At 35.2% G+C, this 16,036-nt stretch overlaps 2 protein-coding genes across 2 annotated transcripts; one reads left to right on the forward strand and one right to left on the reverse strand.

The window, feature by feature from the left end:
* Positions 1–1,140: 1,140 nt before the first annotated feature.
* On the reverse strand, positions 1,141–11,832 carry LOC141848654 (diacylglycerol kinase 3-like). The gene is made up of 12 exons (XM_074736703.1): positions 11,395–11,832; positions 10,638–10,760; positions 10,263–10,400; positions 10,098–10,183; positions 7,450–7,537; positions 7,022–7,097; positions 6,379–6,461; positions 5,299–5,369; positions 4,399–4,476; positions 3,395–3,482; positions 2,756–2,872; positions 1,141–1,659 (listed from the first exon to the last, which is right to left on the reverse strand). Exons 1-12 carry the CDS (start codon positions 11,740–11,742, stop codon positions 1,501–1,503), a joined length of 1,455 nt encoding a protein of 484 aa, XP_074592804.1. The 5' UTR covers positions 11,743–11,832; the 3' UTR covers positions 1,141–1,500.
* Positions 11,833–12,553: 721 nt separating this feature from the next.
* LOC141848707 (UDP-galactose/UDP-glucose transporter 7-like) lies at positions 12,554–15,952 on the forward strand. Its single transcript, XM_074736752.1, has 7 exons — positions 12,554–12,771; positions 13,268–13,373; positions 13,456–13,698; positions 14,380–14,490; positions 14,574–14,732; positions 15,527–15,670; positions 15,767–15,952. The coding sequence occupies exons 1-7, from the start codon at positions 12,731–12,733 to the stop codon at positions 15,935–15,937; spliced, it is 975 nt and encodes a 324-aa protein (XP_074592853.1). The 5' UTR covers positions 12,554–12,730; the 3' UTR covers positions 15,938–15,952.
* Positions 15,953–16,036: the final 84 nt, after the last annotated feature.

Genomic DNA, 16,036 nt, shown 5'->3' on the forward strand with positions numbered 1-16,036 from the left:
CCCTAAGCTCGAGCTCAGCTCGTTTGATTCAAACTTTATTTCTTAAATTTAAGCTCGACTCATAATGAAATTAAATTATTCACGAATGACTCAAGCTCGATTAGAAAATAACTCGTTTAATAGTCAAACAAGCTTAGTTAAGTTCGATTCAAATTAAAATAGCACATTTAAAAGTTAAACAAGTTTAATTTGAGTTTGACTCATTAATATATAATATTTATAATTAATGTTATATATATATATATATATATGATAAACAAATCTCTTAATGAACATATTCACGAACCTCTTAAGGAACACATTCGTAAGCCTCTAAACGAACATATTCGCAAGCTCATAAACCAAATATTGTTAAGCTTGAGCTTGACTCGATAATGTTTTTAAGCTCGAAATCAGGCTCAAACTCGACTCGTTAACTTAATCGAACGAACTCGAATGAATTTTTTTTCGAACCTAGACTCAAATAGCTCGCGAGCAGCTCAACTCATTTACACCTCTATTTAACAACGAGAGAAATCTCAATAGGTCAAAGATGATCAGATATTAGACAACGGAAAGTCCCAACAAGTCAAGGATGATTGATATTAGGCAGAGGAAGTTCTGGTAGGTTGAAATTAACTGAGTACCAAGAAAGACGTGAATTCAACCTTAAAAAGGATGAAATTAGGATTAGCAATGATTGATGTGACATAAAAATATATTATCACACTCTAAATCTGAAATTCTAAATATGAAATTCTAGATTTACTGATTGATAACTTTGATTAATAACCAAAGTAATCACAGATGACCCTCAACCAAACGCACCCTCAACATCAAGAACAACTTCTCCCCTGAGGAGGAAGAGATTCGCAGGGAGAACCAATGGGCCCTCGATTAACTCTTGGGCGACCCATCTACTCTATTTATATATAGAAGTTATTATTTGCTTATAATAAAGATGGAGCACAAAGATTTTTTTTTTACTAGATGGAACACTAAGAGATAATTAAAAACTTTTATATGTTTTAAATTTTAAGAGGATACGCCAGCAAAATGTATAGTTCCAAAGGCAAACTCAGAAATATAAAATTTTGTGAATATAAAGCATGGATGGATTATAAATATAAAGCAGACAAATTTGTAGATCACATTTGGACATATACCAAACCATCTTGATCAGAAATAGCAATCCTCAAACAAATACAACACCACTGCCAAACAAGGGCAATGGACCTAGGCAATTAGATGCTCTTCATCACACTAAGCATATGTCCTAACTGTTCACATCATAACCCATTTTACATTAGAGGCAGGCTCGGTGCTCTATTGCATCACAACACCTTGATTTCTCACACATCAATTGCAACAATCTCATATGACCAAAGATTAGCCACTTCCTAGATATTTAAGGAGTCAGATAAAAATTGGGAAAGAATATCACAAGATACAACATTGCTTATGCTACTAGAGCTTCCTCATCGTCGAGGAGAATATTGTTGTGGAGTCCAGAGGAGAATACTATTTTCCACTTATCATTTGTGATTGAAAAGGAGTCCGCTCTACCTTGAGAAATGTGGAATGCTCCCTGTTTAAAGGATGTTTCCATGGCTCTCCATCTGTTTGCAAATAAGCTCTGTTCCAGTCGCCTCCACGTAGTTCCAACTTGACGGCAGCAGCCTATTATAGAGGTTTGTTGAAGTTTTCATGCCCAATGATTGGGTGCTAAATCTTTTCAAGAAGATAAATTTAACATGTTCCTAAAAATGGCAATTTAATATAATGAATCAACCAATGTGATCCCTTAGCTAACAGAGGTGGCAACCAGACAGTCATGCTAGTTCAACTTGGCACATCCCCCTTAAATTGTGAATTATGATGAATCACACTTCTACCTTTGAGGACATCCAATTTCCTACTTTTTCATGATAAATTCATGATAGGAAGCTCATTTATTTTTGTTTATATCGCTTAGTTTCCTCATCCTTCATAGACCATAATTGCATCAGTAAATTATGCACTCAATGGCTGACCAAGATGGAATTGGTTAACTAATTTGTGGGTTGCCACATGAAGTGAAGAATTTCAGGTAGCAAAGCAATTGTCACATATTCAATTTGGAAAGTGATTGACATCTCAACCCTAATGCCACCGCTTCACTTATTATGACAGCAATATATAAAACATGAAATCCCAATTATTTGGAGTATACCCTGAATGTTTTTCCAATCATTAAATAGTAAACTCTTGACAAATTCTTGTATTTCGTAAACAAGAAGTGACAGTATAAATGTCTCACAGATAACAGATAATAAAACAAGTAGCGATAACTAAGAAATGGAAACCTGATGCAATCAAATCTTCTAATTCAGATTTATTTTTCAAATCTGGTAGGGTTCAGGTTTTATATAAACCTGAACGCAACCTATCAGCCCAGCCTGAATTTACTTTATTTAACTACAAAAACTTTGAGTTTTCATTAAACCATACCATCGTTTTCTTCTTCCAAGACTGACCTAGCCCAACCAGACCTACATATGTAGCTGAGAGCTTGCTGTACTCTGCTCTATATTAATAACTTATAATATGTACCAGTCATTGCTCTCAAATTAAAATGATTTTGATTGTTTATTTCTAGGAAAATACACATCCAGTTGACTTGTATGAAACTAAATATTAGAAGCAGCAAAAGCTTCGTGATCTAGTAACCCTAATACATTTCAGATAAATAACAAAAATAAAATCACAGTTTGAAAGTTAAAGATAGAAAAGATACCTGAGCAATGTGTACAGCAGAGATAATTTCAACCATAACCATGGAAGCATGCCATCCTTGTTTCAATCCGAATATCTCGAGCAGCCCATCATCTGCTCGAGCCTCATAAAACCTTCGCTGAGAATGAAAATAGCAACAAATATCAGTGAAAACTCTATACATGAAAAAACTTCAGTGGCAAATTTCCAGAAATAACATATGATGCTTCATAATAAACAGATAGGATAGAAACTACAACTACATGTGGGTTACTATTCTAAAGAAGCTTCACAGCGTAAAAATGTGAGAAATAAAATGGAGTGTCTTCTTGGAGAAACCAGGATATTATCGTTAATCCACCAAGTTAACTTCACTATTATCCATTCTCTGATCTGAAAAAAATATACATATTGGCACATGCAATAGCACGGATGATAAGCAGATGATGGCAAATAGAAGAGCCAATCTGACCTGATCACAAGTCCAGTAAACTTTACCCAGCAAAAACATAAAAGCTTAGTTACTTAGCAAAACTAAGTTCTAAATTAACAGCAAAGTCAATTAGACAAAAGACTCTCAAACTAAGCCACTCTTAGAAATTGAGATTAACTGCGAAGGTGTCTAGACAGTAAAATTTTCATACAGATGAGTAATATCAACCTGATCAAGATATTTAGGTGTAGGATGCCCCCATGGATGTCTTCCGCTTCCATAACTGTTCAGATTTAGAAGCACAAGGGACCTAACACTGCAGCAAATGGCCCATTGTAGATTTGAGCATGCCCGATATGACAGAAATTGCACTAAATAACAGCATGTTCCATGTTCATTTTCTCAGCAAGAAAACTAATGTAGCAATTAGAAAGGCTATTATGCAATTTCAAAATTTTCATTGCTCCTTTGAAACATTTCCCAAATTCTTTATTTCAGTAGTCTAGAAATCAAGGCTACACCAAAGCATGATAAATCAAGTTCTAAAATTTCCACTGGGTAACTCGAGAAAGTTCTAAAATTTCCACTGGGTAACTCGAGAGATTGGACAGATGGAAAATCCTAGTTAGTGAAAAAGCATCATCTCCCACAGAGGAAGCTTGCTAGAATGAAAATTTTACTATGGTGTGGCACTCCTGTCTGTGGACTAATAAAGAAGCCTTGAGAAGGCTTAGATGAGAAGCTACTATTAACTTGGGTTTAAGCATTTTGGACTAGAAGTTAGGCTTCACAACCTAATAAGTCACTTCTCTTATCTAATCCTAAGGAAGGTGAGGTACTGGAAAGAATTGTCTGTGTAATGGCATACCCGCCATTAATTATGTGCAGATGAGCAAGTTATCATTAATTCAGGCTTAAGTACTTTTGGCTAGTGGTTAGTGGTTGGAACTAAAGTAAAAGTAGAAAGCATAATAACCGATCATGGTAAAAATAGAAAGCATAATAACCCATCATAATGCTCATCTAATGTACAAATACAGAACATATTTCTAATGAAATAAAAAAATATGGATCAAATATGTTATCATGAATAAAACCACAGCAGTTCAACAACATAATAAAATGTAACTCAGTGATCATCAATTATGAATAACTGGAGATATTAAAACATGATCTCCTGAACATTGCCACAGTCAGTTAGATAATAAAAATAACAAATTAAAGTATCTCACCTAGTAGGTATTGGAATCTTCTCCCATTCTTTGCTGTTAAGCTTTTTGATATGAAGGGATAAAATATTTTTAAGCCCCCTGCATTTGAATCAAGATCAACTTACTGAATGCTGATTCTTTTTTTTTTTTTTAATTTCTATGGATTTGACCGACAAGAAGTATATTCAAGTGACAAAAGTCCCATATCCATTGCATCCATTCATAATGCAAATAGATGCCTTAGACGATTGAAAAAACCAGTAGGTTTGATAATTTCCTGGCCTCTAAATAAGTAATTAGCACACTTCTAGCTGCAATAAACTGTTGTCAAGGTGTGTCAACAATAATTTCACAGAAGATGAATCACAAAACCAATAGTTCAATTAACATTAGCAAAGTGGAATTAAGCTCTTAAGTTGCAATAAGAATGATCCTTGCTGAGGTTCTAATCCAGAAATTTAGAAAGAACATGCTTATATAATTTGCAACAATCGAACAGTAATGCAACCATGGAAAGCTGATGACTAGCTTGGTGTATTCAAGTTTAATTAAGATGGATAGTTTACCAACGAACGGGAGACTGAAAGTAGAGGTTCAAGATATCAGAACCTTAAGCTGTGAACTGAAAGTGTAAAAAAAAATGAACAGTTCTGCAGCTCAGCAGGACTTAAGTTTAGATGAAACTAGGTACTATCATGCACAAAGGCACTAGAGTAGTTCATCAATACCCTTTAGATACTAAGAAATTTGTTTCACCCTTCAAATTTTATATTCATGCATTCAATTGTGACTTCTAATGTAACATCTTTCTGACCAAATAAGAGTAGTTCCTAGTTAGAAGATTAATTGTGTTTTGCTCTAGAAAAAAAAAAAAAAGAAATTCAAGAAGTAAACAATTAATAAATATGTGCTATTACTAACCTTAGATTTGGAGTTCTCACACATGGTGTAAAGAACCAACCTTGTGTGCAGCTATATCCGGCATATATCAACTGCAAAACAAATGCTACTTGTTACATTTAAAAATAGTAGAAAAATTATCCATTCTAATAATTAAGAAGATTATTTAATATGTATCATTAAGTATCAAATTATCAATAATACATATGTAAATAATAAATCACATTATTAGTCTAGAATCAAAATATTAATATATATATTATATATATAGTTTACTAAACAACAGTAGATTATATATTTTGTAAACAAATGATGTTATGACTTAGTATCCTATGTTATCGAATAAAGACAGTTCCTGATTGCATCAAAGTTAAGTTTTACATAAAGGAAAGAGAATTTTAGGCTTTCTGAGAGGTTGCTAACTTCTATCTTGAGGAACAATAACCTATATTGAACAACAATGAGCATAAGATATGCGATGGATAGGGCTCAAATCTAGCAAGTGACGATAAGGTCAAACTAATGATATGCGAGCTCATGGTAAATCTCCAATTGTGGTTAGCCAAAACACTGATCCTCAATAAAGACTCCATCCCCTCCTTCAACTCCTTCTTGTGATTGGTAGATGAAACCTGAAGAGAATTTTGAAGTCTCAGTCAATATGACTGAAAGTGTGTCCGAAAGGGCCACACTATGGCATTTCCTTATGCCAACACAATATTCATATGGATTGGTGAAAGGAACTATATGTTTTGGTTGTGCCAGTCAATACTTATTATTAACACTTGAAACCATGGCTAAAATATAATACTAATATGGCAGTAAAACATCATTTTCCTGGCAACCTTTTAATAAGAAAATTATAAACAATAAAGTAATTGTTATTACTTGCAGGTTAAAAGTTTCCAATCTTTAACATGATTTTAAAAAATAAGAAGAAGATTCTGACAATAATTGGAATATGGAATAGAATTCATTCTCTAATTAACTTTTTAATCATTAGTTCCCATTTCAAATGGACAGTATAAATTTACTAACAATGACAATTATTTTATCCTCTGACTGACGTGCAGTGTGATAAAGATAGCAACATGAACCTACTTTATTTGAAATTGGGCCTTGCGCAAGGTATGGCTTTGTGTCACGTAAATGGTGGAAGCCATAGGCAACTTGGGCATCCATTCCTGCAACACAAGATATTGAAAAGAATAATGATTTGCAAGTACTAAATCAATGAAATACATGGCCACATAAAATGTTATGTGGCCATATAACATCTAGTGTAAACTGAAGCAATATCACCATATAACAAGGCCCTCATACAACAATACAAGGTCCTTACCAGCTGAGCTAGACGTAGAAGAGAGAAAAAAACATTCTAAGAAGTTTAGAAGAATAGGCAAAAAAAAAAGAAGATACAACAGACAAATTGTTGATATGAACCATATAAAGCACGGTTATGACATAATAGTCATCCTACATACAGGCAACTGAGGCAAGAGATAAATTTATAAAAGTAAACCTTTCATTAACATTTTTTGGCTACATATTATTCTGCCAGAAATTTCAATATTTAATGAAGGAAACATATCATCCAAATGGTAAGATTATTTGCTGTAAGGGCCTTGCAACTATATGGAGTAGAATAAAGATGATACCTGAAAGTTAAATTCACATCCAAAATAGTATTGGCTCAAAAAAGAAATGAAAATTTTATGAATTTAAGGAATAGCACATAGCATACCAATGCTCAAGTAGTTGTAGAAGACTCCTTCAAAGCAAGAAACTTTTTCAGGTAATTCTCTTTGTACATCAACATCCTATAGAAACAGTAAGTTTTCCAAAATATCACCATACATCTTAAATGATAGCAAATCTACATTTGAGCAATTAGCTTAACTAAGAACATATAGAACAAATGAGAAATCATACTTGAACAGGTATATACTAGACTTTACTCTTTAACAGCAATTAGTATGTCACAATATATGTTTTCATGTCAATAAAAGAAGTATTAATATATTCTAACCTTGAAACTTGCATATGCAAACTATATCATAAACATCTTTTCTAGAAAATGCAATGGAGCCAAGTACTAATCAGAAACCTTTGGAGGAGCAAAGCAACCATAACTGAATTGTAGATAGAATGAGATCATGTTTAACATTGTACCTGATTAAGATCATACTCTACCAAAGGCTTAAGACAATAAGGCAATTGGATCCCCTGTGTTTCTTGCATTATGATCGTAACATGCCAACTGCATGATAAGGGAAAAAATTATTCATAAGATAATTATCTCAAGATCAATTATCTGTGAGAAGTTTTCCACGTTACTATACTGCTGGTGGAGCTTCCCCATTGAAATAAAAAGCAGAGTATTACAACTTAGTGGATTAGAAAGGAAACAAGATGCTAAAAAATTGCATAAGGCTAAGCAAACTCATGGTTCCAACAAGTGCTGAGATCAAATGTAGGAGAATCTCTAGTACATTCCTAATGTAGCATACTCAATTGGTTCCATAGGATGGAAGGGTTTTAATTAATATATACAGGAAAGAAAGTCATGCACAATGCGTGAACCAACAAGATTTAGAGATGATATATAAATGTGGATAACAATGCATATGCATAAGCATCATTGTTATAGATATCATTGTGTCACACTTGATACAAGTGAGATGTGTTATTCTAAGGCAAGATTGACACATGGAACAAAGTTGTGAAGGAAGTGCTACGTGGGATATTCACGTTGCAATCGACCATCAAAGGCAAGGGAGACTTGAGGCTCAGCAAACGTGAAAGCTTGGCAAGTGAAAAGAGGAATTAGGAAACAAGTATGAAAAGATAGCAGAAATGACAATGCCAAAATGGATATAAAAATAAAAATACAATTGTCCAAGAAATTGTCTGAGAAATTAGGCGTAGTTCCAACAGATATAAAATAAGTCAAAATGGATTGAGATGGTAAAGATAGATAAGTCGAACAAATTAGAATTAAAAGTATAAGGGGTTAAGACAAGAAGTGGTAGATAATATAATAAAAATTGATTTAATTGATCTAGATATAATCAACGAAGTCTAGCATAAGTTAAATGAATGGATATAAAAACTATATAACTAAAACAAAATATTTAGAAATACATGACTTGATGTTGGATGATATCAAATCAATTAATCATGAAAAATCTAATCACCATCAAGCCATCTCAATCTACTATTTGGGTTGACTATGTGAACTTTATCCTCCATTGAACTCTATGTAAAGTTATTTCACTAGTAATATTCAGATCCTCTAACACTACATACAATTACAATAATTGTTCTCTTTGGAAGTTTGGATATCACTTGAAGAAGACATGACATTGAAATCAAAAGGCAAGTGCCTAGCAAATAGAACAAGCTATACTTTTGTATAATTTTATGCAACAAAAAATTTCCCTTTATGGCACACAAGAAGAAAGTTTCTTTCAATTAGAATTAAGGATCTGTTTACTTGGATGGACAGTCAAGAGGGAGGCAAAAACAATTACAAAATTAAACACCATTATATACGGAGCTCCATCATTATATACACCATTTGTGTCGCATTCCCTCCCCTCATATCTTCCATCCAAGTAAACAAACCCTAAAGGTATTAGGAGTAGAGGGAAATGATAAAAATTAAATATGATAAAATTGATCTATTAGCAAATTCTTGCATAGAGTTCAATGGAGGGAAAAGAACCATGTAACCAACTCTAAACAGATGGAACTACATGGCTTGATGATGATGATGGCATTAAATCAACTGATCACCAAAAACTAATTACCACCAAGTCATGTTAATCCCACTGTAACTGTTTAGTGCTAACTCCATGGATCTTACCCTCCATCAAACTTAATGTAAGACTATTTCAATTGTATTATTCAGATTTTTTATACTAATTCTAATTGCATTAACTGGAGTTCTTTTTGGATAGGATTTGAAGAAGACATACCAAAAGCAGAAGGTCAGTTCCTAGCTAACAGAACAAATCGTACTCTTATATGGTTAATGCAACCACAGATTCTGTTTAAGGAATAAGAGAAGAAAGAGTTGCATTTGTGCAGACCTTGAAATGAAGCTTTTTTTTCTCCATATCCAGCTCAGGAATGGCCACTATTCAATGTAAGCAATCACAGTGATGAATCCATCACACATGATATGTGGAAACCCACAAATATTGGCAACCTTAGTGTAGGCACTGGACCCTGTATCTCGTACAAACACTCACTTGGTGGGCCAATTTTGTAAATGTTCGATGCAATTGATACTTGAAATGTGTAGGAAATCTATGGAGTTTGTGGGGTTAGGCCACAGGTATATGGTGTGAGGAATCATCATTATCATCAAGTCATGTATGTTCCAACTCCTAACTATTTAAGGTTGTTCACATAAGGCTCTATGTAAGACAATATCACTAGTTGTATTGAAAAATTGAGTGAACAGCCATCACTCACTCAAGATATATATATATATATATATATATATATATATATATATATATATATATATAGTCATATTCAAAATAGTTACAACATTATCTATTACATTGACTAATATTTATTTTTTATGTCCGCCCACCTTCTACATCTTCCACTTCAATAAATTTAACCATTCTAACTAAAGAACTTATCATTTGAACATGCCTAAACCATCACAACCATTAATTAAATATGGATTGAAGAATGGAATGAGATGACAATAAGCATTCCATAATGAAAATTCTGTATGTGGAAAAATGAAATTAGAAACTTTGCACTACCAATCTTGTGATAGAAATAGAGAAAATGCTCACCTATCAAGGCTTTGAACAGGATTAGAAACTGCCTTAAAAAGAGATTGTTTCACTGCTGACCTCCATGCAAAAGGAAAAGAACCACCCTGCAATGATGTACCACATGTAAACTGATGCTATCAATTAAAATGGAACAACCAAAGGTAGAGATGTACAAGTTTTTACCCATCCAAAACTCCGAGAAAGATCATTCCCTGTTCCAAGCGGTATAATACCAGTTGGAGGAACAGGCTCTCTTTTCTGCAAAAAAAGTTCACCAAGACTCCCCAGAATCCAACCTACTGTGCCATCACCTCCTGCAACCTGCAAAATAAAATAATCAACCAAAATCATTTTGTCATTATCAGGAAAGAACAAATTAAACAAATCTTGTAAAATTGCACCAAACCATGAATGGGTCAAATGCAAAGGTAATATTTGACAGATATCTACTACATTAACAAATTCAAACATGCAATGGTCAAGTATGCAACCATAAAAAAACTTACCTAAGCATATAAAAAAGTAATCAGCAGGATAACTATATAAAAAAATATATACCATAATTCTTAGCTTCACACGGATGGCCTTTGCACAATCATCACCCAGAGATGCCAAATTCTCTAAGCAAGTTAAACCATAACGAACAAAGTGAGTAGGTGGCGTCGTTGAAAGATCAAAGACCTGGGTTAACATTCAAGAAATAGTAAGTGACAGGATTTCATGCTCAGAGATATGTTTCTGAACCAAAAGATATTTAGAAAACCAAAACTCATATTAGAGGTGATAGGTGATAGGATGTTCCTTTGATGATTTTGAAAATAAGGGAGCTATTTATTTTTGCCTACTAAAAAAATTTGAACTCAGATTTTTTACAACACCAGTAAGCACTTTACCAACTGAGCTAACTGGCATCTTGATGTGAGAATAAACAAGTAGTCATTTCCCCCCTGAATTTAGCTTTTTACAGCCGATGTTTTCCTCCAGAAACGAAATTGCGATCGCTCACACCAGAAAATCAGCTTAGCTTCACCCAAAACAAGGAGAAGAAGTAGACGCAATTTATAAGTCAGAAATAAAAGAATCAAAACCTTCCAAGTAATGCTTAAGGTCGATTGAGAGATGAAAAGGAACGCACTAGGACTTGCTATCAGACTTACGGGATTTAAGGTTTTCACTCGGCAACTGAAGAAGAGTATAAAGAAAGTTAAGGTACTCCCTACAAGCTACTACTGATCTTTCGCCAAGGAACCCCAATCAAATATCATAAATGCGGCAGCGAGCGCATGAAAGAAAGAGGGGAAAAGTTCACTTAAACCTGTTCGTCGCTGATGAGATCCTGCAACCGGATCAAAAGCTCGGGCCCATGGCGCCCACCACTGCGGGAATTCACGAACACCACAAGCGGCGCCTCCGGCATCTCGTCCGCCTCCGTGCCGTTGCGTTTCTCGGCCGCGACACTGACCCCCGCGCCTGCATCCTGGGCTCGGATGGACGCAGCGACGGCCGACCTAAGATACACCGGCATCACGATCCGCCGCCTCAGCTCTTCCTTCTGGACCCTCGTCCCGAAGATCCCGCACGCCCGGATCGAGTCCCACAACGACGACCGCGCCTTCACGTTCGCTCCCCCCGCCGCCTCCACTGCTGCCTTCGAGTTCGACATCTCTCTTTCTCCCTCTTGTCGGTGGGCTTCACCGGAGAAGTCGAATTAGCAAAACGAGGAACCAAATTTTGTTCTTCGTTCAAAAGGAAGACTTAGACTAGACTGGACATCTGACCGCGGTTAATTCTTTACTCTTTTTTTTATTGATTTTTCATTGGAAAAAGAAAATCATTTCGCAAGATTTATTTTTTAAAAAATACCTTCTAAATTTATACAACCGTCAAAATATATTCTAATATTTTAAATTCTTATTATTTTATTCTGAGTGTCATATTCAAAATAGATATCTGCGTTATATCTATTATATTATTGCTTTGCTTGGTAAATTAAAACTGTAAATGATAAAAGCTTTTGAAAATTCTTATTATTTTCAAATTCGCCGTCTCACTAATGACAATTCACGCCGAGGCGACAAAGCGGTTGGTGGGCCCGCACGCGGGTGGACGACGCGAGGAAGAAATTACAAATATTGCCATCCGCGCTATTAACTGGCCGCAGGCAGTGGGTGGATGGGCCCCTCTTGTTCACCCTTCGAAATTACCGCCGCAGCGATTCGAGTTAACAGGTGGTGGCCCGCATATCGTTTCTAGAAGTGTCCAGTCGGACGACCAAACATGGAAGCATGTGAATCAGGTGCGACCGCGTGATTCGAGTCGGTTTTTTTTTCTCAATTTATTTAAATACTTAAAATTCATATTATATCTCAAAAATAGTCGACGCCTCGTGACTCGCGATCGTCGGAAAACGACGCCAGTTAGGTTTCCATTTTTATAAACCGTTATTGGTCGTTCACATGGCGAAGGCGGGGAGAGAAATCCCTAGCCCACGCAATTTTATTGCTTTCCGCCTCGCTTCTCCGCCTTCCTCAGTCACCGCTGCTCCGCTTGCTCGCCTCCTCCAAGCCTTACCAATCGTACGCGATCAGGGCTCGCAGGTTCTAGGAGCCTGGATCGACGCCGCTAGCGCAGAGGTTTGAATAGGAATTGCCATGGAAGGCGGGATGGAGGCTCAAGCCACTCCCTTTTTGAGGTAAGCTTGAGCTATTTCCTTTTCACGCTAGGATTGTGACTAAACAACCGCAATTACGTCGGTTTGCGGAGTGGAATTGGGATCTGGAATTTTTGATCCTGACAGAAAGTGAATAGGAGCTGGATTACATACATGATTGAAAACGAACAATTTATGTATTGGTGATTGAATTAAATCCAATCCAACCTGAATGAGTTAAATATGCAGCGTTTCTAAAATTTCCATCTTGCACCTTATAGATTGTAAACATTGTTTTGTCTCTTGATTGTTATATTGGTAGAGTCCTAAACAATACTGAATCAAGAAACTTAAATTGATTGGATCGTTGTGGTTGGGTGGGTAGAAAGCGATTGCTTTGATGAGCTGGATGGCTTTGTAGAAATGTGCCTTCTTCAATTAGTGGTCGTATATATTCTTTTTAGCAACAATAGTGATGGTAAAATGTAACATTGTAAATCATTATTATTTCTTCTCTGACTTGCTATTTGCTTTGCAGTTTGTTTTCCGCCGTTTCTTATGGTATAGCATCAATGGCTATGGTATTCATTAACAAGGCAGTTTTAATGCAGTATGGCTACTCTATGACTCTCCTTGCCTTGCAGGTATGCTTTGTCTTAAGTTTGTATATTGCACTGATTGGGTGTTACTTCTTGCTTACTCTGTTCGTATACTATACCATATTAGCAATTGGTCACAGCTCTTCTCATACACTTCGGCAAAGTCATGGGACACACAAAAGCCAAAGTGAACATGACAACAGCTAAGAAACTCCTTCCAGTGTCAGTGTTCTACAATGCAAATGTGGCGTTTGCACTGGCAAGCTTGAAGGGCATCAATATTCCAATGTATATTGCTATGAAGAGGCTCACCCCTCTTGCAGTTCTGGTGGTTGGATTTTTCAGAGGAAAGGGAAGGCCTTCAACTCAGGTAAAAAATCAATATGCTAAAAAAAAAGTTCAACCTTTAGCATCATGGAATGGATTTTAGTTTCTTTGATTCTCTTATGTTTGATTTGTGTAACTTTTGGCTCTAATGCAATGCCCTTGTGTTTCAAATTCATTTTACCACGATCAATTAGCAATCTCTCTCCAAGGGGTTGGTCTCATTAATGCAGATTGGTGGAAGAAAACCAGTGGCTTGAAGTATATGTTGCTTGTTCATTCAGGATTTTATTTTGACTTGTTCTCTTCCTAACTTCCATTTAAGAATGTTTAAATTGCTCTTTCTGTGAATTTTCTTATACATCTTATTTGTTTTACAGTTTCCTCAATACAGGATGAGAAGAAATTGCCTTTTGTTCCCAAAATTTTGGTAATGTAAGAGAGTATTCAGAATAATCTGGAGGATACATTTTACATAATTAATATAGTTTTCTGATTTAAGATCTTCCATGAAAGCAGGAATCTGTTTGTACAAGAGACTTGAGATAAATGTGCAATAATAATATTAATGAGTTCCTTCTTGGATTTTGCTTATTTCAAAGGAATTGGTTTTGTAATAGCTGACTATGGTGTAACTAATGTTTCATTCCAAATATGAGTCTATCTGGCAAATTGTCGCTCAATAATTACCTGAATTCATCCTTATGATGTTTAAATAACATTTCAGGTATCTCTTTCAGTCATCCTTACTGCTATAGGAGTCATCATTGCAGCATTAGGAGACTTCTCCTTTGATATCTATGGATACACCATGGCACTCACTTCTGTTTTCTTCCAGGTAAACCTGTTTGCATGTTTTACTTTGCTAAATGTTGGAAAGTTCATTAAAAGAGTAAAACTGTGAGTTGGTCATGATTGTAGACTATGTATCTGGTGCTGGTGGAGAAATCTGGTGCAGAGGAGGGGCTTACTTCAATTGAAATAATGTTCTATAATGCATTGATATCTCTACCATTTCTGCTTTTTCTTATCATAGCAACAGGAGAATTTCCGCACTCTATTTCCATTCTACATGAAAAGGTCAGAAATAATCTCAGTGCCATGATTTGAAATTATGTTTAGCTTGAGGTATTTTTTGTAAATAAAAAATAAACATCCAAATTTTTACTATATCATGGAAAGCATTGTTATTCACAAATCACAATGGTTTAAATCTCAGTACTATTGCAAAATCATTTATTTTACTGACTATCTATAAGTTGTTTCTTTTCTATTATTCCCTTCTAGAACAATTATATCTTATGTAGAAGAACATGGAAGGAATAGTTTGTCTTCATTGTGTATAGTTCAATTGAATTGAGACCATTTGTTTCTTAGTTGTTCATCGGCTTTCTTGGTCTGTTCTTGGTGAAGGATTTTTGTCAGACCTGTAGATTACAATGCTACAACCCTTTAGGATAATATTTCAAACTATAAGAGATACAACTACCTACAATTTTTTGTAATTATTTCATTATCAAGAACAATGTTTTATATAAAATGTTTTCTTCATATCTTAACTTGTGCAAAGATCTTCTTCTTCTTTTTTCCTTTTAGTAATTTTGGAGTTGGACTATGCTAAGGATGTTGGCAAGAAAATTAATAGGCAATCTGGTGGCAACTTTCTAGAAAGATTTTAAGTCCCCATTAATTCCATGTGCCACAGAAGGCTCTGATTTTTTCCTTCAACTTTTCGTATCATCTCTTTCTATATCTTTCATGCTTATAATGATTAAGTTAATGATAGGTTCGACTTCAGTTCTGTAAATAATCTTCTTTTTATCTATGTATTAGCAGTTTCATTTAAGTAATTTGATGTTATCTTAACGTGGCAGGCACATTCTTTTACCTTCCTTGTAATTCTTATTCTGTCATTGATAATGGGCATCGTCCTGAACTTCACGATGTTCTGGTGTACTATTGTGAACTCTGCTCTGACGACCACAATCGTAGGAGTTCTCAAGGGTGTTGGATCATCGGTGCGTATCGACCGACTTATCCCGAATTCTACTCAGAAAGAATTATTATTCACTTAGTTCAGTTTGTTGAAAGAACTTTTGCATGTTTGCTTCCAGACGCTTGGGTTCATCTTGTTGGGTGGCGTCCAACTACATGCTTTAAATGTGACTGGGTTGGCGATCAACACAGCTGGTGGCCTGTGGTATTCATATGTCAAGTATCAGCAAAAGAAGAGAATTCCTCGCAAGGTGCTATCCGAAGAAGAGCTAGTAAAGAACAAAGTCTGAATTAGAAGCATATATTCTTTTATGAAGAATTAGCAAACGATAATTGGCATCGCGATCATGATTTCTAGAATAGTTTCATTTATTGCTTCTTTTATGAAG

This window comes from Curcuma longa, chromosome 17 (assembly GCF_044706935.1).
Source record: "Curcuma longa cultivar G26 ecotype Majalengka, Jawa Barat chromosome 17, ITB_CL_G26_1.1, whole genome shotgun sequence".
Taxonomy (NCBI): Eukaryota; Viridiplantae; Streptophyta; class Magnoliopsida; order Zingiberales; family Zingiberaceae; genus Curcuma; species Curcuma longa.

Coding starts and splice junctions, on each gene's coding strand:
- LOC141848707 (XM_074736752.1), top strand. CDS start 12,731: ATGGAAGGCGGGATGGAGGCTCAAGCCACTCCCTTTTTGAG. Junction 14,733..15,526: donor TTTCCATTCTACATGAAAAG/GTCAGAAATAAT, acceptor TTAACGTGGCAG/GCACATTCTTTTACCTTCCT. Junction 15,671..15,766: donor TCAAGGGTGTTGGATCATCG/GTGCGTATCGAC, acceptor GTTTGCTTCCAG/ACGCTTGGGTTCATCTTGTT.
- LOC141848654 (XM_074736703.1), bottom strand. CDS start 11,742: ATGTCGAACTCGAAGGCAGCAGTGGAGGCGGCGGGGGGAGCGAACGTG. Junction 10,401..10,637: donor GTGTGAAGCTAAGAATTATG/GTATATATTTTT, acceptor TTTATTTTGCAG/GTTGCAGGAGGTGATGGCAC. Junction 10,184..10,262: donor TTTCTCGGAGTTTTGGATGG/GTAAAAACTTGT, acceptor ACATCATTGCAG/GGTGGTTCTTTTCCTTTTGC.